Source organism: Prionailurus viverrinus, chromosome C1 (assembly GCF_022837055.1).
Source record: "Prionailurus viverrinus isolate Anna chromosome C1, UM_Priviv_1.0, whole genome shotgun sequence".
Lineage (NCBI taxonomy): Eukaryota > Metazoa > Chordata > Mammalia > Carnivora > Felidae > Prionailurus > Prionailurus viverrinus.
The window spans coordinates 95,166,745-95,192,075 of NC_062568.1; the positions used below are offsets into that span (position 1 = coordinate 95,166,745).

General features: G+C 36.1%; 1 protein-coding gene across 2 annotated transcripts in view; it reads left to right on the plus strand.

The window, feature by feature from the left end:
* DPP10 (dipeptidyl peptidase like 10) overlaps positions 1 to 25,331 on the plus strand; it is a 653,109-nt gene that overhangs the window by 344,848 nt on the left and 282,930 nt on the right. For both annotated transcript variants that reach the window (XR_007155206.1, XM_047873649.1), the window contains exon 5: positions 2,126 to 2,200. Coding sequence is in view for 1 of the 2 variants with exons in the window: in XM_047873649.1 (XP_047729605.1) it covers positions 2,126 to 2,200 (75 nt within the window). In the remaining variant the exon portion in view is untranslated. The remainder of the gene's footprint in view (positions 1 to 2,125; positions 2,201 to 25,331) is intronic.

A 25,331-nucleotide genomic window follows, 5' to 3' on the forward strand; every position in this document is an offset into this window, starting at 1 on the left:
CTTAATATTGCCATATAACAGTACTTTTTCCCAGACCATTGCATTCTCTTGTGTATCAGGCTTAGAGATTAACTATGTTATTCTAACAATTTTCTAACACCAGCTGGGTGTCCTATAGTTTGATTCAATTCTAACCACCCAGAATTAGTGTAGACCCTACCAGTTAAGGATTTAGTGCCTGCCCCCACTTAAAATACCAGCTGCATGTCCCAAGTCCCTAGGCTACCTGCATTTCAGACTAACTTGGCTGTAAATTTGGTGGTTCCCACAGTCCTCCTTCAGGTTTGATAATTTGCTAGAATGATACAGGAAGTGCTATACTTATGAATACTCATTTATTTTAGAGAATACAAATGAAGAGCTAGATGAAGAGGTAAATAGGGCAGGTCCAGAAGGGTCCCAGCATAGTCTCTGTCTCTGTGGAGTTGGGGGATGCCACCTTCCCGGTACATTAGTATGTTTACTAATAAGGAAGCACCTCCAAATTTCATCATTCATAGTTTTTTTATTGAGCTCTCATTACCTAGGCATGATTATCATTGGCCATGCAACTGAACATCTCCCGTCCCTCCGCCCACCCTGGCCTCCAATTAGGGTTAAAAGTTCTAATCTTCTAGTCAGGTGGTGGGCACCCTCTCCAGAAGCTGTCTAGCCACTCTTCCCTGGCCTCTATCTACCCCTTGAGTCATGTCATTCCTATACACCAAGCATGGTTAAAATTATTAATAATAAATGACATTCCTTTCGCTCAGAAAACTACAAGTATTATAGAAGCTCTGTGCAAAGAATCAGGAAAAAAGACTCAATATATTTTTTTTATTATACCACACAAACTATTTCAAATATTGATTAGGCTGATTTTCTTGTCCTTTCCATTGTGTTTTGAGGATTTCTAAATTTAAAAACCTTGACTTCTCTTTTTTTTTCCATTTTTAAAAGAGTTCAGTCTTATAGAAATTGGCCTGACATAAAGTATACAAAATTATTTACATACGTATTTCTCTGCAGAAGCTATACAAACTAGTTTGCCCAAAATGCATGTATGGTTTATTTTATTTTTTGTATTTTGTAGACTTTTGGCACATTAACTCAAATTGTTTGCCTTTTCTTTGCATCTGAAATTAAATATAATCTCTATTTCAAATCAAATTATTTCTCCACTCAATATATTTCTTTTTCACTTCATTTTCAATTATTTCTGATAGTAGGCCTATTCAATGATAGAATTGTAGGCTCAAAATCAATCAGGTGCAGTGTAGTTATAATCAAGTATAATCAGTATTTATGTTTTAATTAATTTTACTATGGGAGTGTCCTCTAAAGAGACTCTGTGTTTAATATAAGTATCTTCTTTTTTTTTTTTTCAACGTTTATTTATTTTTGGGACAGAGAGAGACAGAGCATGAACGGGGGAGGGGCAGAGAGAGAGGGAGACACAGAATCGGAAACAGGCTCCAGGCTCCGAGCCATCAGCCCAGAGCCTGACGCGGGGCTCGAACTCACGGACCGTGAGATCGTGACCTGGCTGAAGTCGGACGCTTAACCGACTGCGCCACCCAGGTGCCCTAAGTATCTTCTTTTAAATACAAGTATGAAACCTATAAGGAAGCAAAAGTAGAGACAGAAATTATGATACCACAACATGTTACTCTTTCTTCCTTCCTTCCTCCTTCCTTCCCTCCCTTTCTTTTCTTTTTTTTCTTTTCTTTCCTTTCCTTTTCTTCTTTCTTTCTTTCCTTCCTTCCTTCCTTCCTTCCTTCCTTCCTTCCCTTCTAACTTGAAAATATAAAAGCATTTTGGTTACTTAAAAAGTTCAGTAAGTTTTTGCTTTTTTCTTATGAAAATATTAACATAGTCTTCACATGATATACATAAAAAAGATATGCTAGAAAATTTTCTTCCTAATGAAATTTGTAATATGGCCTCTCCAAGTGTTTATATCCATCGGGATAAGTATACATACACACATGCATATTTATAATAGAAATAAAAATGCCTTTTCCATAGAGTTATGATGAGAATTCAGATCTTTTTAAATATCTACATTAAATATCTAAATGCATATTAATGTCTCTGTTATTAAGGTTTTTACTGCCTTTGTAACTGCCTTTTTTTTTATTTCTAGGTAACCTTCAAAGCCTCAAAACATTCAGTTTCACCAGATTTAAAATACGTTCTTCTGGCATATGATGTCAAACAGGTAAAGAAGTGATCTTCTTTGAAAATCTTTCCTTGTGATTCATTCAGGTAACAAGTCATAGTTTTATTTGGTCATCTACTCCTCTAGAAACAATTTGACATATCCAATAGCTGCAGGGGGATACTGATAACCGGTATTGCACAAGAGAGGTTTGGAGAAAGTGTCCTGTCTTCCATACCTGGCTAGCAAATACCTGCAGCAGTCTACTAGGTCTGCATGCTTCCTAGTCTGTCTCTTTTAGAGGGGAGTGTGGAAGGTGTATAGCAAATGGGACAAAGTAAGCCTTTTGCCATTTTCAGGACAGCCTTATTATATATGCAAGTGCTTCATGTATGTATAGATTAAGGAGTTTGCTGATGGCTGTGTCCTGAGATGCAGTGTACATAATGGGAAGGGACTGGTGAAAACATTGATTCTGGTTGTGGTCAATGAGTTCTTTTGTGGTATTTGAGCATAAGCCTGTGGTTGTAGAAAATTCTGAAAGCAGGTCAAACCAAGGAATCAATTCTGAACAAATAAAATGCTCTAATTGCAATTAGCATTTCATTATTCTGTGTCAGCTCTACAGCACACAATTAGAACAATATGTATGGTTGTTGAGTATTTTGTATTTAGATATAATTTGCACTGTTAAGAAGCAAAGTAAATGTTGAAAGGCAATTCAGCAGATTAGCTTTTGTAGAAAATAAATGATTGGAAATCATTCAAGAAATTTTTATGTGCTTTAAGACAATAAAAATTTATAGACTTAAGACAGAAGTCCTCATATAAAGCATTGAAAGCCTTTGAGCACATAAAATTTCACAGTTCCAAGGACCTTCTAAGTAATGATTTTAGTCTTTTAGTATTTTGGAATATACATGCACTATGTTTTTAGACAAGTTTATGTATTTTCATTTAAAATAACTAATTTACACTGCAGAAGATGGGAGATTATGATCAAAGATCTCTTTTCCCCTTATAAATCTTGGCCTTTTTACTTTACTTTTGTCCTGTTCCCTGTATTCATTGAGATTTGAAAAATACATGTGATAGGAGAAAAACATTTGTTTTATAAACAAAATATTACAATTTCCAAGTTTTTAAATAATACTCAGTATCTAAACATTTTTAACTTCATATAAATCTGTATTAAACTGATCATGAATTTAAAAACAAAACAGGTTTTAGTAGCTACCATAATCAAGAGTGTGTGGAATGAGCAGGGGGATAGACATAGACATCGAAGAAATAGTTTAGAGAACTGGGAAACAGATCCATGCAAATTTGACAGAAGTGCAAATGTAATTCAGTGGAAGAAAATAGTTTTTTCAGTAAGTGTTGCTGGAACCATTGGGCATCCGTAGGCAAAACAAACACACGAGCAAAAATATACTGATCTAGGCCTCACAGTATATCAAAACTCAGAATGGAGTTGGTCTGTAAAAGAGGATGAAAATCCAACCTACAGGCTGGTAGGAAATATTCACTACTCCCATATTCAACAAGGACTAATATCTAGATTATATATAAAAACTCTCAAGACTCAAAGTTACAAAAGACAGAACAACTGTACAGTCTTGTGTGCACGTCCACGCAAGATTGAATCATCTAATTCAAGAAACATACAAACAGGTAGAGGTAATATGACACAAACACTTGTATCCACTGTGTACAGCATTGTGTGAGGTGTTAGGGAAGTGATAGTATGGAAGAATAGAGAAAATTTCCATTCAAGATGATCATGGTGGGAAGGGAAGCCTTTGATGGGAATTGAAGAGCAAATAGGTAAAGATGAACAGAAAAGCATCCCACATGGGCAATAACATAGGGCTTTGTGGAACTAGCATTACATCTTGGAGGGATAGCAGTCAGTTCAGACTAACTAGCCTACTGGTAAATAACAAAACTTTATACCTAGTGGAGCCCAAATTATAGAAGAACTTGAATTCCATTTTATTCTTTACAGTTTATACTGGGATGGCCGTTTGGGAGCTTTGATGGTTTTAGAGTAATGAAAGGCCATGATTTAATGTGTGTGTCTGTGTGTGTCTGACTGTGTGTGTGTGTGTGTGTGTGTGTGTGTGTGTGTGTGTGTGCGTGCACATGTGTATAATGCCCATTAACAAAGACGGGAAGAAAACAGTCATACAAAATGCAACCACTTAAATGCATCCACTAAAATTATTTTGGTGTGTTTTATTCATTCCTTTTATCCCCTTTATGTGTAAAAGTAGGTAAACAGGAATTATCATATATTAAGCATTATTTGGGGCAGGCTGGAGTTAGACGCTTAATTGGCTGAGTCACTCAGGTGCCCCAAAAGTAACATTCGGTAACTGAACTGAAATTCACAACAGTCAACACAAAATAAGCTGCTTTAAAGTGTACGATTCACTGCAATACAGTACATTTACAATGTTGTGCAGCTACCCCCTGTATCTAGTTCCAAAACATTTTTATCACCCAAAAAGAAATCCCTGTATCCATTAATCCATCAGTCCCCATTGTCCCCATCACACCTTTTGGTAGCCACCAATCTGATTTCTATTTCTGTGGATTTACCCATTTGGATATGTAACGTAAATGAAATCATATGGCATGTGACCTTTTTGTCTGGCTTTCTTCACTTAATATAATGTTTTAAGTTTTATCCACATTGTAGTATGTATTAGCACTTCATTTTTTATGGTTAAATAGTAATCCTTTGTATGTATATATCACAGTTTGTGTATTCATTTATCCTTTGAGCAATATTTGCCTTATTCCCACCTTTTGTCTATTAAGTATAGTGCTGCTGTGAACATTTGTACTCATGAATTTCCTGAGTGCCTCTTTTAAATTTTCAGAGTATAAACTGAGGTGTGGAAGTGCTGGGTAATATGCTAATTCTGTGTTTAACTTTTTGAGGAACCACCAAACTGCTTTCCAAAGTGGCTGCACCGTTTTATATTCCTACTAACAATGTATGAATCCTAATTTCTTTGTATCCTCGCTAAACACTTGTTTTTTCCATCTGTCTTCTTTTTTTATTTTTTTAATGTTTATTCATTTTTGAGAGAGAAAGAAAGAGAGAGACAGAGTGCCAGCAGCGGAGGGGCAGAGAGAAAGGGAGACACATAATCTGAAGCAGGGTCCAGGCTCTGAGCTGTCAGCACAGAGCCTGACACGGGGCTCAAACTCAAACCATGAGATCATGACCTAAGCCAAAGTCGGATGCTTAACTGTTTGAGCCATGCAGGCGCCCCGTTTTCTGTGTCTTATTATAAACTATCCTGAGTGTACAAATTGGTATCTCCTTGTGGTTTTGGTATTCACCTCCCTAATGACTAGTGATGTTGAATATATTTTATATGCTTGTTGGTCTTTTGTATTTCTTTTTTTGAGAAAGGACTCTTGAATTCCTTTGCCTATTTCTTTATTCTTTTTGTAGTTGTGTTTAAGAGCTCTTTTATATTCTGGACAGTAGACACTTATATGATACATGACTTGAAAACATTTTCTTCCACTCAGTATATTGTCTTTTCACTTTCTTGATAATGTCCTTTGATGCGTAAATTTGAAAAATTCTGATAAAGTTTAATTTATCTACATGCAAGCTCTTGAAGTTGTATTTAGGAATCCACTGCCAAACTGAAGGTCATAAAGTTTTATCCCTATGATTTTTTCTGAAAGTTTTATACTTCTAGTTCTTATATGTAGGTTGTTGATTCATTTTGAATCAATTTTTATATATTGTGTGAGATAGGTTTCCAAGTATAACACATTTTAAGGCTCCTGATATATTTGGAAGCACTGCTTTCCAAAATCGTCACGTTGCTTTATACTGCCCTTAGGCAATGTGCGGCTTGTTACGTTACCATCTTTACCAACTTAGAACTGTATTTTAAAGAAAAAGTAATTATTAACTTGATTATCTACTGATCAAATACATATACACATTATCACTCTCTCTCTTTCACACACACACACACACACACACACACACACACACACACACACACACACACAGAATCAGTATTAGTTTTATATAACTATGCAATAAATTGCCCCCAAATTAGTGACTTTTGAAAAAGAGCGTTTATTGTACTCTGTTTCTGTGTAATGGGAATTTGGGATTGGGTTGGCTGGATGGTTCTGACTCAGCATTTCTAGTGAAGTTACAGTCAACCCTGAGCTGGGTCTTCAGGCATCCGACAGCTTAACTGAGATTGAAGAATATGTTTTCAAGGTACATCATTCACTTGGGTTTATGTAAATTGGTGCTAGCTTTTGGCATGAGGCTTCAGGTTTCTCCCTGGGGACCTTTCTAAAATACTGCTTGAATGTCCTAATAACATGGTACTTGGATATCTCCAGAATGCATAATACAAAGGATAAAGGCAGAAACTTAAATGTATTATATAATCCTTCCTTAGGACTTACCTGTTACTTTGAGGGTGCCTAGGTGGCTTAGTCAGTTAAGTGGCCAAATCTTGATTTCAGCTGAGGTCATGATCTCAGGGTTCATGAGTTCAAGCCCCTGCATCCGGCCCTGTGCTGACAGCACAGAACCTGCTTAGAATTCTCTCTCATGCTCTCTCTCTGCCCCTATCCCACTCACATGCTCACTCTCTCTCTCTCTGAAAAATAAATAAATAAACATTAAAAAAAAAGTTACTCATTACTTTCACAGAACTTTTGTTTTAATTTGATTTATTTAAATAACAAAAAATAAAAATAAAAACAGTTCACCCATTTTTCCTATGTCCCAATCCCATGTCTAGCGACTACCAATATATTCTCTGTATCTATAAGCTTAGTGCTTGTAATTAAATTTTTTAATATTCTGCATATAAAAGAGATCATATAATATTTGCCTTTCTTTGTCTTATTTCACTTAGAATAATGCCCTCAATTTCCATCCATGCTGTTACAAATGGAAAGATTTAATTTCTATGGCTGAACAATATTCATATACATATGCATGCATATATGTGAATATACCTGTTGAACCCCTCTAGTGTATTTTTCAGTTCAGTTATTATATTCTTCAGCTCTGTGACTTCTCTTCACTACTTTTGTCTATTATCCATCTCTGTTGACATTCTCATTGTGTTCATCCATTCTACCTTTCGGTTCAGTGGACTCTTTATGAGCATTACTTTGATCTCTTTATCAGGTAAATTAGCTCTGTTTTATTTAGTGTGTGTGTGTGTGTGTGTGTGTGTGTGTGTGTGTGTGTGTAGTTTATCTTGTTCTTTCATGTGGAACATATTCCTCTCTTCTTTATGTTGGACTCTGTGTTGGTATCTATATATGAAACAATCACCTTGCCCAGTCTTAAGAGATGGGCCTTGTGTAAGAGATGCACCTTGTTGTTCATCCCCGCCTGAGCTCCTGGTTGTCTCTCAAATCTCTGTGCTTGTCCAAGCAGCCTATTATATTTTTAAAACATTCTCAGTAGTTGAGGCTATGCCAATACCTGTCAGCATCCCAAAAGAGAGGATCCTAGCACTTCGATTCAGGCTGAGTGGAAGCCAGACCTCAGGCAGCAGCTTCTTAGAATATGCCAATATATATATTCTGTGGTGGGCCTGCAAGTGTAAAAGCCATGTGATACGAAGGTGTACTTTTTCTTCTCTTTTTATTTTTATTTACTTTTTTTTTTTTTGGTCACAAAGGTCAGTTCTAATTCAGTGTGGGAGACCACTAAGAAATGAGGATTTGGGGGACCATCTTAGCAGCTGGCTAACTTAGTCCCTTATTTTCTTATTTTATCTATCTATCTATCTATCTATCTATCTATCTATCTATCTTACACGCAAAGTATAATCACTCTTTCCGAGGTCCCTCAGATTTTCATCCATTGCAGTTCAGCATTTTTGTTAAATCAGGTCCAGATCTTGAGAACTTTCTGTAGGCATGGCTCCTTGGCTGTCGTTCTCTGAGTATATTTATATATTCATACACAAAATTAAATGTATTTATATACATCCATATAGATATAAAAACCACACACATATTTCCTAGTTATTTATATCTTATGTATTTGAATACTGGTTTAACTAACATTCTCAGCACCTATTTTCAGTTTTATTACCTTCATTGTGAGTAATGTATTTGTGTATGCCATTCCTTTTTCTTTTGTTGTCTTTGTGTATTTTTTTAAGCCACATGTTTGTGTAATTCAATGATAGGTTTTATTATCTTTTTTAAACATAATGTTTAAAAAGTATTTCGCCTTTAATTTTATTTTTCTTAAAAGAAAATTTGAATTTTGTGATAAAATTCATCTTTTACTTTGCTATGTTTTTTTTTATCTCTAGGCTTAGAAACATGTCCACCAGTATGAAAATACATCATTGTACTTTCCCCCCCCCTCTTTTCTTGTTTTTTATGCATATATGTTTATTCCATCCTATTTTCAATTGTTCATGATGGTGATTAAAACCAATCTTCCTAAAAAATCATAATAATGGAAAATACCTCTCTTTTGTATAAATTAACATTGATAATAGTCACTTGGGAGGACCACAAAGGAATATTTTTGATGTATTATTAAGAGGTCACACAGCACAGTTGAGAAATGTAACCTGACTCATGGTTACCACACATGTCCTCAGCCTCAGTTTCCCCATTGCTGTTATAAAGAAGAAGAAAATATGAATTACTTCTCAAAATTACTATATTGAATAATTGCCTGGTATGAAGGAAAGTCATGTGATGATAATTCTGCCTTGAGCAGATATCTATATCTGTATATCTATCTGCCTACCTATCTATTTATATATGGTAGATTTTTAATTTTTGTATTGGATCATTTCTCTGATCACTAATTTTTCTATTACCCTGTTTCTTCTTTGACAACTAGTTAAATAAGAGATTGCAGTAGAGGGGACAAATTTTTGTTGAGCACTCATATTGTGCCTATAATATGGGAAATGTGTGTACCAATTTAAACCTCCCAACGTTCTTGCTTGTTGTCCAGTGATAACATTTTTTACAGAGGTAGGAGACTTGGAAATCTAACTAACTTAATGGCCCCACCTCACCATTTCAACATTGGGACACTATCCCATCTTTCTAGGTCCAAAGCCCCTTGTCTTTTGATCACACAGCCATTTTGAAAGTCTTTATATATCTTCATAGCTTTATTCTGTATGCTGGAATAATTATTTTCTCATTCATTTGAAATCATATCAACTGTTCTAATTAAGTAATTGCAAGACAAATGGTACTTTTATTTGCAGTGTTCATGCAGCATTTATTATGCTTCTCCAGCCTTGTGGTTTACATTTCATTTTTGTATCTGCTTCTTAGAAGGTTTTTTTTTTCGTTTCTTTTTTTTTTCCAACTGTGGACTGAATTTTTATGCCATAACTTGAAAATGGTAAAAAAAAAAAAAAGAAATTATGTTAATGATCAGATTATTTGTGGTTAAAAATTGGCTAGTCTTTAGCATTTCTTGTATTAGGCAACGTTATTTTTTGTTATTTGAGTCATAAGTCATAAATAGTTTCAATTTAAACATTTAAATACATTTATTTTATTTTTTTAATGCTTATTTTTGAGGGGGGGAGGGGCAGAAGGAGAGGGAGACAGAAAACCTGAAACCTTCTCCACACTGTCAGTGCAAAGCCCATCGTGGGGCTCAAACCATCAGTGCAAAGCCCATCTTGGGGTTTGATCCATGAACCCTGAGATCAGATCATGACCTGAGCTGAAGTCAGACATACTAAGCTACCTAGGCATCCCCAAATCCAGTTTATTTTATTTATTTTCACAATATGTTTGAAACTATTGGTCCATTTAAATTATTTAACAATTGCATGGGGCACCTTGGTGGCTCATTCAATTGAGCGCCTGACTTCTGCTCAGGTCATGATCTCCCGGTCGGTTGGTGGGTTTGAACCCTGCATCAGGCTCTGTGCTGACAGCTCAGAGCCTGAAGCCTGCTTTGGATTCTATGTCTCCCTCGCTTTCTCTCTTCCCCTCACCCACTCATGCTTTGTGTCTCTTTTGCTTTGCCCCTCCCCCACTCACGCTCTGTGTGTGTCTCTCTCTCTCAAAAGTAAACATTAAAAAATATATAAATTATTTAACAATTACATTTTTGAGCCATCCTTGAGAAATCAGTAGTGTTTTTATATACACATTTTTTAAGACAAACAAGTAGAAGAAGTATTTAAACTCATTTTCATTTGTAGTTTCCTTATTGTTTGGATTAAAAATACACATTAAATGGACTAATTAATAGTTAAATTAACCATTTATTTTACATTAACTCCCTTTCTTATTGTGTCTTATGTTTGAGGTCAGAAACTTTAATTAAATTTACTGTCATTTTAGCATAATTAGAACTGTCCTTTATGCATGATGGGCCATGTCTTGAGAATAAGCTTCTTCTGAATAGAAAAGTTAAAAACTGAATTAATCTCTTAAATAGTATCTAATAGAAGGAACACATAAATTATATATGTGATACAGTTGCTGTGTTGTTGTCTGTCCTCCAGAATTGATGCTCTGCAAAAAAACAGTATTGTTATCCTCTAGAGTTGGATGCATTTATTTCCCTTTATGTCCCTACTAGTTTGTAACTTTGTAGACAAGGCCCGCTTTATGATAAATATCTATTTTAACTAAGATGTAATCACTGTAAAGTGAATCCTGCATGCGCTACTGCCTGAAAAAGTAACTCGTCTCTAGTGAATTACCTAATTAAATTCTGAGCCTTAATACTTCAGTGCTTTACAATTACAGACACATATTGAAGAAGTCTGTGGGAGTGCATGATCTGGTCATGGGATTATCTAAGCTATTAAACTGCATACACTTGGGGCACACAAATATTTCAAATAATCCTGTTAATAATAAACTCAGGGAAATTTCAGCCTAGGAAAGTGACTCTATTCAAATACATGGGACTTGAAGTTGACCCTGAGAGCCTCCTCCCTCCAGAACCCATAGAATGCACCTTCCATGTTCTCCTGTAGCTGCTGCTACAAAAATGTCTTCCTAGTTAACCTTCTCCTTACTAGAGAGAGATTATAAAGTATGAAATGTATATTAATGTCAATTTTGGATTATTGTTGTTGTTGTTGTTGTTGTTGTTGTTTAAAGGAGAAGAGTCCTAGAAGGGAGAAGGAAGGGAGGGGAGAAGTGGGGAGGCAAGGCAGGCAGGCAGGAAGGAAGGAACCTAAGCTTTGGAAAACAGTAGTTACAATTTTTCCCTTTTACAGTAGCTACTAATATATTTTTTGGTTTATCACTAATTCAACTGCACAGCATTTATTGTCTTTTGCTTTTGAAATAGTAGGTTTATTATAGAGAATCTGAAAATTCTGAAAGATATAAACAATGATTCTAGTGCCTATATTTCCCTCTTTTAGAGAAAACCAGTGTTAATATATTGATTTATCTTCTCCAAATCTTGTTTTTGTCATACTTAAGTGCACTCTTTCCAATTATAGACAAAAGCATTAGAATACATTGAGAAATACTATATTAGCAAAACACTGTCACACTAAGTGTTAAGATCATGTTCTGGTGACCCAATGCTGTATAATTAACTCAAAAACTTGGTAGTATAAAATGGGAATTTATGATTATTATAGATTCTTTGGGTCAAGAATTCTGGAAGGGCTTGTCAGTCCAGTTTCCACTTGAGGCCTCTTATGTGATTACTTTCAGATGTCACATGGGGCAGGGCTGCAAGAGGTCAGGTAGAGTTCCTGGGGCTGGTGGGCAGGAGGCTGGGCCAAAGAGGAGGAATAGCATCCGAAGGGCAGGGATCATCCTGCTCATGGAGCCCCGTGCCCCCATGTTCTGTTCTCCCAGGTCCTCTGCCCTGGGCTCCCTGGCCTCGGGCTATTCCAAGTTTAGCTCAGATCCTTCTCCCTGGTGGCACCTTAGCCTATAGGCCTCCTACAATCTAGGCACTCATGTGTGGCCACAGCTGCTGATGGGTACCAATGAGTGGTACACCTCCAGACTGATTGGGCAATTGTACTGAGCCCTGAGGCTGCTGTTGCTACCCATGGGCCTCCTCTGCTCACCCTCATGCCCCTGTGGCTGCCTTTGCTGGCCTAGCCCCTAAGGCTGTATCACATCTCCATTTCTGGGCCAGCACCCTCCCTTCCCCCACCAGCTGCCATCATCCTTGGCCCAGCCCATCCTGGCCTGCTTATATGTGGATTGTTTTCAATAAATATATGTATAGTACAATAAATGTATTTTTTCTTTTGATTTTCTTTTTTTTTTCATCTTTGTTTATTTTCGAGAGAGGGAGAGAGAGTGTGAGTGGGGAAGGGCAAGAGGGAGAGGGAGACAGAGGATCCGAAGCTGGCTCCAGGCTCTGTGCTGACAGCATGGAGCCCCATGTGGGGCTCAAACCCAGGAACCGTGAGATCATGACCTGAGCTGAATTTGGAGGCTTAACCAACTGAGCCACACAGGCGCCCTTCCTTTTGATTTTCTTAATGACATTTTCTTGTCTCTAGCTTACCTTATAATTAAAATATAAATGTACAGTGTATATGTTAATTGACTGTTTCTGTTATTGGTAAGCCTTCAAGTCAACAATAGTCCATTATTTAAGCTTTTAGGGATCTGAAAGTTTTGGGGGATTTCCACCCCTGGGTGAGGTGGGCCCCTATAACCCCTGCATTGTTCAAGGGTCAGCTTTATTACTTTCAGTTTATACAACATACTGATTCAATATTTGAGTATATTGCAAAATGATCACAAAAAGTCTAGTTAACTACTTATTTTGGTAAAACTAGTTAACTAATTTATTTTGGTAAACCAGTTTTAAATAAATAAAGGGATACTTATCAAAGTGTAGAATGAGCCAGTCAAAATGGCAAGTTGATTTAGTAAACTACAGAGTCAAGATTACAGATAATCTGGAGGTGGGTATGCTGGCCCATGTGAACATGCACCTACCAGTGCTTAGAATGAACTTGAGCATGTGTTTTATAACAAAAATATACTTCTTAAAATATAGTATGAGGAATAGTAACTGATAGGCCAATTTAGATATTTTCATTGACCATATGCAGTGTGAACTTAGATTGTCACATGAACTTTAGAAACATTGATATAATTTTAGGCTGAGCTAATAAAATAAACTATCTAAAACTGTGCTGTTTGGTACTGTAGCCACTGAACATGTGGCTATTGAGCACCTGAAATGTGTCTTGTCCAAATCGAGGTGTGTCGTAAGTATAAAATACACCAGATTTCGAAGGCTTAGAGAAAAAAAAAAACAAGGAAAAATGTAAAACATGAGTAAAATGTCATATTCTTGACAGATTGAATTAATGGTTTTGATACATTGGGTTAAATAAAACATCTTAGTATGTTGATTTCACTTAGTTCTCTTTATTTTTTATTAACATGGCTACAAAAAAATAAGCTTATACATGCATGGTTTGCATTATATTTATGTTGCTTGGTGTTGCTCTAGAACACAGTAGGTAAATATTCTAGTGTTTGAAATGCCAATTAAAAGACACCTGAGATGCTGTCCCTTAATGAAGACTATATACAAGGAGACAATCATAATTCTCAAAGATTTAGCAGCTATAATGAAGGAATTAGAAATGTAGCTATGGAAAGAGACAACATGGCAAAATATGGGGAGGATGGTATCTATTATGAGTGTTGAAAGGGCCGTCACAGAGAATAGAAATTAGATGTGTTCCTTCGTGTAAAACTAAAGCCAGGGATATTAGGTGGCATCAGGACTGGCAGATTTTGGCTCAGCATAAAGAAGGCCTTTCTAACAATTGTTTGATAAAACCAGGGCGAGTATGGGAAGGAGCGCACCTGCTTTCTTTAGAAACTTTTTAAAAGGTGGATAGATCATGTGCCTGGGTGGTTCACTTGGTTGAGTGGCCAACTCTTGATTTTGGTTCAGGCAATGATCTTACTGTTAGTGAGATCGAGCCCTGCATGAGACTCTGCACTCAAAGCACAGAGCCTGCTTAGGATTCTCTCTCTCCCTCTCTCTTTCTGCCCCTTTCCTGCATGTATGTGTTTCTTTCTCTCAAAATAAATAAATAAACTTTTAAAAAAGTGGATAGATAACTCTATTATAGACATTGTGCAGAGAAATCTTACATCTTTTTAAAAGGTGGATGGGTAAATTGTGTTGGGATAGGTCAATTACAATATCTATCATTAACCCAAGAAAAATAGTAGATTTCCCTCTGAAATATAGTATTCCATAAACGTAAAAAGAAAGATAAATGTGTCTCTTTGGTATGTTTGAAATTTTGCAGATTGTATAGTCCCTGATTTTTCTTGGTACAGACTTGAAACAAAATCAGGTTTGCTTTATTTAGTCATATCTATTTTGAAAAGGATCAAATAGAAGATAATGTTTCATAAAACGGTAATAATAGTGGGGTGCCTGGGTGGCTCAGTCAATTAAGCATCCAACTTTAGCTCAGGTCATGATCTCACAGTCCATGAGTTTGATCCCCACGTCAAGCTCTGTGATGACAGCTCAGAGCCTGGAGCCTGCTTCTGATACTATGTCCCCCCTCTTTTCTCTGCCTCTTCCTCACTCACACTCTGTCTCTCTCTGTCTCTCAAAAATAAATAAATGGTAAAAAAATAAATTAAAAAACAGTAACAGTAGTGAATCTTACTAGAAATAGAAAAAAACATATGCACATATAGAAAGAAATCCACAAGTAGTGTTTTCTGATTATACCAGGAGACAGCAATATTATGATTCCTAATTGGAGTTTATACTAATTAACTTCTCATTGCTTTTATGTTGCCTATTTAACAAATAAAAACAGTTAAAGATTGTGAGTTGGTAAATTAAGCAGCCCAAAGATAGTGTGTGGTGTAGGGGGCCTCTTAATTAGCTAAATGAAAGAAGCTTAGCATTTCACAATAAAGAGGGAATAGAAAATACAATTAGAGTATGAGGCCATGCATTTTTGAAAGACCTCAGCCAGAAAATGACCAAGGCTTATTGTCAGAAAATTGAGACTTGATTTTTAAGAGCAAAATGTGTGTTTATATATAAGAATTAATTCAGTGTACCTGAAACATAATGAAGTATTGCATAATCGTACTTAGTTTTACTTACTTATATTTAATGATGTTTATTTTTTAATGTTTATTTATTTTGAGAGAGATGTGGGGGTGGGGACATTGAGAGAGGGAAGAGAGAACCCCAAGCAGGCTCCACGCTCTCAGTGCAGAGCCTGATGTGGGGCTTGATCCCACCAACCATGAGATCCTGACCTGAGCCAAAATCAAGTCTTTAAACTGACTAAGCCACCCAGGGGAACTTAATTAAGTTTAATTTAAATGTATACACATTTTCTCCCCTTGTGCTTTTGAGATTATAGATTAACTGGAGCTTAATCTGTGTGGCATCTCCAACACCAGGTACCATGCAGTGGTACTCTACTGCCATTTGTTTCTTGAATAAATGCATAGCTTGGGAAAGAAGTGGTCAAAGCTTCATCACTCAGGGAGAGAGGATGCATTCCTTGCTGCTGCTTCTTTTCTCCCTCTGCTTTTTCTTTTTAACAACTCTTCAGCACCCTGTCTCAAAATAAGAGATCCTTTACACAGATGATGAAAAGCCAATGGTATTCATCTGAAATTTGATCTTTTTAAAAGAGATTCATTAAATAATTGACGTTCTTCACATATAATTTTTCACCTCAAACTAGTTTTATCACATAAAATGTTGCACTCAAATTTATGAATAGGGGCTGATTGACATGACTTAATCACTTTTTCTTTCTCAATAGAAAAATGCCTATGATATTTCAAATGCAAAATATTAATAATTTCAATATAAGGATATCACTTTGTCATCATTACTTTGCCCTATGTGTGGAATTGAGGAACAGATATGTATTTACTTATTTATTTTTTAAATTTTTTTAACGTTTATTTATTTTTGAGAGACTGAGAGACGGAGCAGGAGTGGGGGAAGGGTAGAGAGAGAAGGAGACAGAATCTGAAGTAGGCTCCAAGTTCTGAGCTGTCAGTACAGAGCCTGATGTGGGGCTCAAATTCACAAGCTGTGAGATCACGACCTGAGCTAAAGTCAGTTAACCCACTGAGCCACCCAGGCACCTCTAAATTATTTTTAATGTTTATTTACTTTGAGACAGAGAGAGAAAGAGAGACAGATAGAGAGAGAGAGAGAGAGAGAGAGAGACAGAGCATGAGTGGGGGAGGGGCAGAGAGAGAAGGAGACACAGAATCTGAGGCAGGCTCCAGGCTCTGAGCTGTCAGCACAGAGCCCGATGCAGGGCTGGAACTCATGAACTATGAGATCATGACCTGAGCTGAAGCTGGATGCTTAACTGACTGAGCCACCCAGGTGCCCCTATTTTTTTATTTAGCAATTGCGTTTCATTTAGTATGTATGCTTATCATGTATAATAACACAATCTGGGAGAAGAGCATTTTATTAATCACTTACATTATCTTTATTTGTAGATTTAATAATGACAGGAGATCAAAATAGTGGGATGCATGCTTAGTTAATCTCCCTTATAAATGACAAATGAAATTATTTTTGCAAATACAGGCATGTTGCAAAAGGTAAGAAAGGAGAATCTTTTTAAATAATGATGTTGGTAGTGATGACATTAATAAAGAACAGAAATTTAAAATCTGCCTATGACTAAGTTATAGATTTAGATCTATAGGTTTAGATCTGTGCATAATAAGGAATAATTCATAAAATGAAATGAAGTCTTTGTTTTCAGAAAAAAAATGCTCCAGAGTACTCTATAATATGCTAAAATCATAGCTCTTTTTTTTTTATTATTGGACATTTACATTTTTTCCAATTTTCTCACTACAAAAATAATGTGATGATCATCCCTGCTCTTAAAACTATGTCCACATTTCTCATAAACTATAAGTCAAATGATCTTAGTTTTATAAGGTTATTGAAGCATATTCCTCTAATTATTTCCAAAAAGATTATCTCAAATAATATCCCTCTATCTGTATTATTGTGTGTGTATGGTCTTTTTTTTCAGTTTAACCTTTTAAGCATTATTAATTTTTTGGATGAGAAAATAGAATAAAAAGTTCCAAGAGATTTGATGAAGATTTACTAGATAATAGAAGAGCTGGGATCAAAATCAAAGGTCATGATATTAATCACAATGTTAAGATGATTTTTAATGTAAAATATATTCATTAATCATAAATTTATTCAGTATCTATTCATAGAGAGCTTACTGTGTGCCTAGAATTATACTCTGTAATGTGGATACAGCACTGAACAAAAATAAATGACAATTCCTAGTCTATATTGAGCTTATATATTAGAGGAGAGAAAATATCGAAAATAAATAGTAAATTGTACAGATGTTAGATGGTAATACGTACTAGAAAGAATTTTTTATTTTAATTTTTTATTTTATTTTTTCTTGTAAATATAGACTCACATGAATTCAGCATAGCACAGATGTGTCTGTCTTCTGTACTCATCACTAAAGCTTCCCCCAATGGTAACATCTTTCATAACAGCGCATTATCAAAACCACGAATAGTGCATTCATGAAAAATTACCCTAGTGCATTTATTGAATATTGCACAGTAAAATTGAGTGGACTATGGCTCTTCCTTATATTTTGCCAATGTTTTCAGACACTCATTTTTTGGCATATCTTTGTGCTCAATTCTATTGCATTTGATCACATATGACCAATGCTGCTCCTTTATAGCACATCCTCCCTCCACTTTTCTAATCCCTGGCAAGCATTCTCCATCTTTATAATTTTTTTATCGACAGCATGTTGTATCAATGGAATCACACAGTGCGTGACCTTTGAGATTGGCTTTTTTTTTCTTTTTTTGCATTCAGTATAATACCCTTAAGATCCATCTCAGTGGTCATGTGTATCAGTAGTTCAGTCCTTTTTATTGCTGATTAGTATACAGAGATATATAAAGCAGAAAAGGAAATACCATTAAGAAAGGTACAGTTTTCAAAGGAGAGAGTGCTTAGTGAAGGCATTCCTGAGGAAGTTACGGCAAAGCATACAGTTAAGGAGGTGAGAAAAGGCTGATGTGCCTATCTGGGGAAGCATTTCCTAGGTGGAGGGACTATCAAGACCTTCATCCTGAGTAAAAGTCTGGAGAAGCAAAGACCTGTGTGGAGAAGTGGGAGAGATGGCATCAGGGTTAACAGGGGGACAGGTCTTATAAAGGTCTTTAGACCCTATGTGGTTAGTGTAACTGCAGTGATTACTTTAACAGTAGTGACTCACCAATTTCCCATGATGCTGCTTCCAAAGCTGGGAAGGCTGAAAGTATTCTCCCTTCTCTGAGGGTCTAGTGTACATGAAACACACTTCATAATAGCAAAACACCTTGATTGGAATTCTATCTTTAGATGGGATTATATGAAACTTATATTCCATTTATGAAATATTTACGTTGATTATATCAAATCTTTAACTTTCACATGAAGTGAGAAGCACATGTATTCTATTATTTTTCATTATATATCACTCATCAGTGCCTGCTGGCCTCACTCTTTTGTTTCTTTTTTTTGAAATTAAAAAAATTAATTTCAGTACAGTTAACAGTGTTATATTAGTTTCAGCTATAAAATACAGTGATTCAACAATTAGACACATTACTCAATGCTTATCACTAAGAGTGTACTGTCTTTAAAAAATATTTTTATTTTTAAGTAATCTCTACACCCACATCAGGCTCCAACTTACAACTCAGAAATCAAGAATTACATGCTGTACTGACTGAGCCATCCAGGCACCCCACAATAAGTGTCCTTTTAATCCCCTTGACCAATTTCACCCATCCCCCCCACACCTCCCCTCTGGTAACCATAAGTAAGTTCTTTATGGTTAAGAATTTATTTTATGGTTTGTCTCTTTTTTTCTTGGTTCGTGTGTTTCCTAAATTCCACATATGAGTGAAATCATATGGTATTTGTCTTTATCTGACTTATTTCACTTAGCATTATACCTTCTGGACCCATCCATGTTGTTGCAAATGGGAAGCTTTCATTCTTTTTATGGCTGAACTACACACACACACACACACACACATACACACACACACACACACACACACACACACACACACCACAACCCACATAGTTTTTTTATTTTATTTTACTTTATTTTTTTTTACAACCCACATGTTATTTACCCATTCATCTCTCAGTGGCCACTTGAGCTGCTTCCATAATTTAGCTATTGCAAGTAATACTACAGTACACAGGGGCTGCATATATTTCTTTGAATTGGTGTTGTCATTTTCTTTGGGTAAATACCCAATGGTAGAATTACTGGATCATAAGGAAGCTCTATTTTTCATCTTTTGAGGTAACTCCATACTGTTTTCTACAGTGATTGCACTGGTTTGCATTCCTACCAACAGTGCAAGAGGGTGCCCCTTTTTCTACATCCTCACCAACACTTGTTTCTTGTCTTGTTGATTTTAACCATTCTGACAGGTGAGGTGATACCTCATTGTGTTTTCTTCTTTTTCTTTTTCTTTCTTTCTTTGTTTTTAAATTTACATCCAAGTTAGTTAGCATAAAGTGCAATCATGATTTCAGGATTAGATTCCAGTGATTCATCGCCTATGTATAGTACCCAGTGCTCATCCCAACAAATGTCTTCCTGAATGTCCTTTACTCATTTAGCCCACCCCCCCCCCCACAATCCCTCCAGAAACTCTCAGTTTGTTCTCTGTATTTAAGAGTCTCTTATGTTTTGTCCCCCTCCTTGTTTTTATATTTTTGCTTCGCTTCCCTTATGTTCATCTGTTTTGTATCTTAAATTCCACATATGAGTGAAGTCATATATTTGTTTTTCTCCAACTGACTAATTTCATTTAGCATAATACCCTCTAGTTCCATCCATGTAGTTGCAAATGGCAAGATTTCATTCTATTTCATTGCCATGTAATACTCCAGTGTGTGTGTTTGTGTGTGTTTGTGTGTGTATCACATCTTCTTTATCCCTTCATCTGTCAATGGAAATTTTGGCTCTTTCGACACTTTGGCTATTGTTGATAGTGCTGGTATAAACATTTGGGTGCATGTGCCCCTTCGAAACAGCACACCTGTATCCCTTGGATATATACCTAATAGTGCAATTGCTGGGCTGTAAGGTAGTTATATTTTAAACTTTTTGAGGAACCTTCATACTGTTTTCCAGAGTGGCTACCCCAATTTGCATTCCCACCAGCAGTACAAAAGAGAGCCTCTTTCTCTGAATCCTCACCGACATCTGTTGTTGCCCGAGTTGTTAATGTTAGCCATTCTGACAGGGGTGAGGTGGTATCTCATTGTGGTTTTGATGTGTACTTCCCTGATGATGAGAGATCTTGAACATTTTTTCATGTGTTAGCCATCTGGATGTCTTCTTTGAAAAAGTATCTGTGTCCTCAGCCCATTTCTTCACTGGACTATTTGTTTTTTGGGTATTGAGTTTGATAAATTCTTTATATATTTTGGATGCTAACCCTTTATTTGATATGTCATTTGTAAGTATTTTCTCCCATTCCATTGGTTGCCTTTTGTTTTGCTGATGATGAGTGATGGTGTGTGTCTTTTCATGTGTCTGTTGGCCACCTTGATGTCTTCTTTGGAAAAATGCCTATTCATGTCTTCTGCCCATTTTTTAATTGGATTATTTCTGTTTTTTGTTTGTTTTTAGTTCTTTTTGGTGTTGAGTTGTATAAATTCTTCATCTGTATTGGATAGTAGCATTTTTAACAGATATGTCATTTGCAAATATCTTCTCCCATTGTCTCTTTTGCTGTGCAGATGCTTTTTATTTTGACGTAGTTTTAGTAGTTTGCATTTGTTTTTCTTGCCTCAGCAGACATTTATAGAAAAACGGCTATGGCCAATGTCAGAGAAATTATTGCCTGTGCTCTCTTGTAGGATTTGTATGGTTTCAGGTCTCACATTTAGATCCTTAATGCCTTTTGAGTTTATTTTTGTATATGTCTGTAAGAGAGTGGCCTGGTTTCATTATTTTGCATATGGCTGTCCAGTTTTCCCAGCACCATTTGTTGAAGAGATATTCTTTTCCCTATTGCATAACATGCTTCCTTGGTCAAAGATTAATTGACTGTGTAAGTGTGCGTTTATTTCTGGATTTTATGTTGTGTTCCATTGATCTACATATCTATTTTTGTGTCAGTACCATACTGTTTTGATAACTACAGTTTTTTAATATATCTTAAAATCTGGGATTGTGATATCTCCAGTTTTGTTCTTTTTTTTTTTCAAGATTGCTCTGGCTATTTCAGGTCTTTTGTGGTTCCGTACACATTTTAGAATTTTCCTTCTATTTCTATGAAAAATGCCTTGTTATTTGGATAGGGATTGAATTAAATATATATATTGCTTTGGGTAGTATGGAAATTTTAATATTTTTTCTTCCAAATCATGAGCTTGACATACCTTTCCATTTGTGTGTGTCCTCTTCAATTTCTTTCATCAATATTTTATAGTTTTCGGGTAACAAGTCTTTCACCTCCTTGGATCACTTTATTCCTAGGTATTTTACTAGTTTTGGTACAACCATAAATGGGATTGTTTTCTTAGTTTATCTTTCTGTTGCCTCATTATTAGTGTATAGAAATGCAATGGATTTCTGTATATTGATTTTGTATCTGTGATCTTACTGAATTCATTTATCAGTTCTTGTATATTTTTGGTGGAGTCCTGTCATCTGCAGATAGTGAACATTTTACTTCTTCCTTACCAATCTGGATGCTGTGGGCCTCAGTCTTAAAGCTTAAGAATTTATTGGCAAAACATAGATGGAATCTTCTATGACTCAGAAGGCATTGCCTCAGAGTAGAGGCCTCAGCACAGCAAACTCTCATGCCAGACGGGAAGTGCAGATGAAGTCCTATCAGGACTGTGGTTCTTTGAGGTCATGTGTGATGGCAGACCCTAAGTGAGTCCCACTCCCCCAAATCTACTCCATTTGGGAAATTGTATGAACTTGAGCTAATCTTAGCCTTTGATCCTGTCAAAAGTAAGGGCTACTAAGTCCCATTGACAGGTCTCAGAAGCAGCTCAGTAAATGAACAAAACTTAGGAAGACAAATCTGCAGATATTAATGAAAACTCTGAATTAATCTGATTTTGGGGAAAGCTGGCAATCCTAATTTTATTCATCACAAAAATGCTGATAATGATAAATTCTCAGCTAAAAATAAAGCTCAATATATAGACATTCATTCATTTCTGCTAAATAGTAAACTTCCCATGAAAACTTGATCTCTTTTATTCTGTACTATGTAATTGGACACTTACCCCTTCATTATTATATGTTCTATTTCCGCTGTCATTAAGCTCCTTGAGGGCATACACTATGTTTTCTTTTTTCCCCCTTTTACTAATTTTCCCTACCATGCCTAGAATGTAGTAGAAAGAAGTAAGCACTCAGTCACTATGTGTGAAAGCCATGCATTCATCTTATATCAGAGAACATAAGTTATGACTTGCAGGTGCATGTGGCAATGTTACTACTGCTATAAACTATTCTAGACAGTACCTTAAGTGTGCCCCAACATTGATTATTCTCCCTCTTGGTTGCAACAAGAATTAGGAGATGAAACCTAGCTGCCAAGAATGTATTAAGGGGAAGTCATCATTTGACTTGAATGTTTGATGATTTGAATGTGGTGGAAATCACATTAATATTAAATGGGTTTTTATTTAACAATTGCATCTTTAAAGGGAAAAAGTAATTACCTGAAATAAATTAAAACATTTCTATCCCCAACTGCCTAAGTAAAGGGAAAAAATAAAACAAAACTGAAGAAACACCAACTCTCACATGCTTATTTTCTTTCTGAAAGTGTGAGGTAGTGAAAACTGAGAAACAAATTAAAATGTGCTTTTGGCTATTTATAATATCACATCACAGAAACTATAATAAAATTAAGAATTCCTTTATAGTGTTAAATATTTAATTCTTAGGAAACTGTCAATATCGTTAGCTTTTGGGGATTACAGGTATTTGCTGTTACTATTTTAATTTCTTGTTTATTTATTTTTAAGAATTTTGTTTATTTTAGAGAGAGTGTCAGGGAGAGAGAGAGAGAGAGAGAGAGAGAGAGAGAGAGAGAGAGAGAATATCCCAAGTAGGCTAAATGCTCAGTGCAGAGCCTGACTTGGAGCTCAATCCCGTGACCCTTGCATCATGACCTGAGCTGAAATTAAGAGTCAGACACTAAACCAACTGAGCCACCCAGGCACCCCTTATTTCTTGTTTTTATATTTAGATATTTTTCATTACTGCCACATAGGTGCCCATGAATGTTTTGACGGAAGATGTTCAGTTGCTATTTCTGCAGGTGCTTTTATACTGATACATTTTCCCATTTACTTCTTCTTAATTCCTTAAAAATTAGGTGCAAGAGGGTAATCTCAGTAGAGGCCATAGAGAATACCAGACAACTTGGTCAAGGTTATAAACTTCATGTACGGGATTATTTTGTATTTGTCCCATAGTTTATTTCTGCAGAAAATTTAACATATATCCTATAACTATTTATTCTGCCCTTTCTCCTGATCAAAAGTAGAACTGTGGTTACAGGCTTTCAGTCTGGCTCAGTTTAGGTCTGGCTCATTTTAGGGCTCAAAGCCAAATTAGGTTGATCATATTTACACCAGTTGTCACATGTTCTGTCCCTAAGGGCAACATAATGCATGCCTTTTGAGCATGTGCTGCCTTAAAGTTGGAATCCCACATGAAAAGAGGTGCATTTTTTTTTGCCAACTGCCACAGGTAAACTGAATGGTGAAAATGAGGTTGCTTCGAGTTTGAGGTTATTTCCTTTTTCATTACTTCATCATGTGTTTTCCATTAGATTAATAGACTGTTTGTCTTAAAAGTTTGTCTTGACCATTGCCTAAGTTGTTTCCTTCCTTCTTGGTAAAGAAAGTGCTCTGGGAGAGTTACTAAGAAATTAGAGCATTTTTATGTGGGAGGGGACTTTAGAACACCCTGATTTTTTGCTGAGGAAATTAAGGCCCAGAGAGGTCAAATGACATTAGGTGGTGGCAGAGTTTGACCTACATATTAGGTCTCTGGATTCTCAAATAAAGGACTTTTTCATGTTATTTTAAAAAAATATTCCGGGTGTGCCTGGGTGGCTTAGTTGGTTAAGTGTCCAACTTCAGTTCAGGTCATAATGTCATGGTTTGTGGGTTGGAGCCCTGCATTGGGCTATGTGCTGAGAGCTCAGAGCCTAGAGCCTGCTTTGGATTCTGTCTCCCTCTCTCTCTCTGCCCCTCCTCAACTCACATCTGCCTGTCTCTCTGAAAAATAAATCAACATAAAAATATTTTAAAAAATATTCCATATCACTGGTAGGGGGAAAATTGTATTGCTTCCAAAAAGTTAGAAAAAGACACAGGTAATTTAATCCCTTTTCATACTAATTACTTTGCATTTTTAACACACATCTACTCATTCATTTTCGAATTATTAAATATGAGGAAGTGTGCTATAGCAAATAGGAATAAAACTGGTTATGTATCATTCCCACCTTTCATTTGAAGAGTTTGCACTCAAGTGGGGATGTTGGTATAAATAGAATTTTATAGTACGTAGGGGCAAGGATCAGCTTGCAAGAGCCAAAGAAAGTTCAGAATTCCCAGGAGAGAACATCAAAACTGTATCTTGAAGACTGAGTAGGAACTTTCTAGGGTTAAAAAATAAAGTGGGAAGATTCCCTAAAGCATGTACATGACAGAGTATGCAAGGTCCTAGCATGTGTACAGAGCAATGAGATACTTGGTGTGGCAGGAATGTTGGAAAATGAAGTGTGGAAGTTGTTCAGAAGACATGTAAGCCATCTACTTGCTAATTATCTTCAATCTCTCAAGTTGGTTGTGGTGAAATAAAATAATGTAACCTCAAATCCTTAATCACTTGCAGGCTCACAAAAGAGAATATGAGTTTTTGCTATCAAGTAAAGCCATCGATTTATTATCTGTGAGTGTTTACCTCTGACTGGAATGTTTAGTCTTAACGAACTTGGCAAGATCACAAAAAACTACAATGTCTCCATTCTACTCTCTAACTAAGGGCAAGCAGTAAAACTTGTCTTAGTCTCCTCTCTTCCATGTTCTTATGTTTGGCATCTAGGGCTT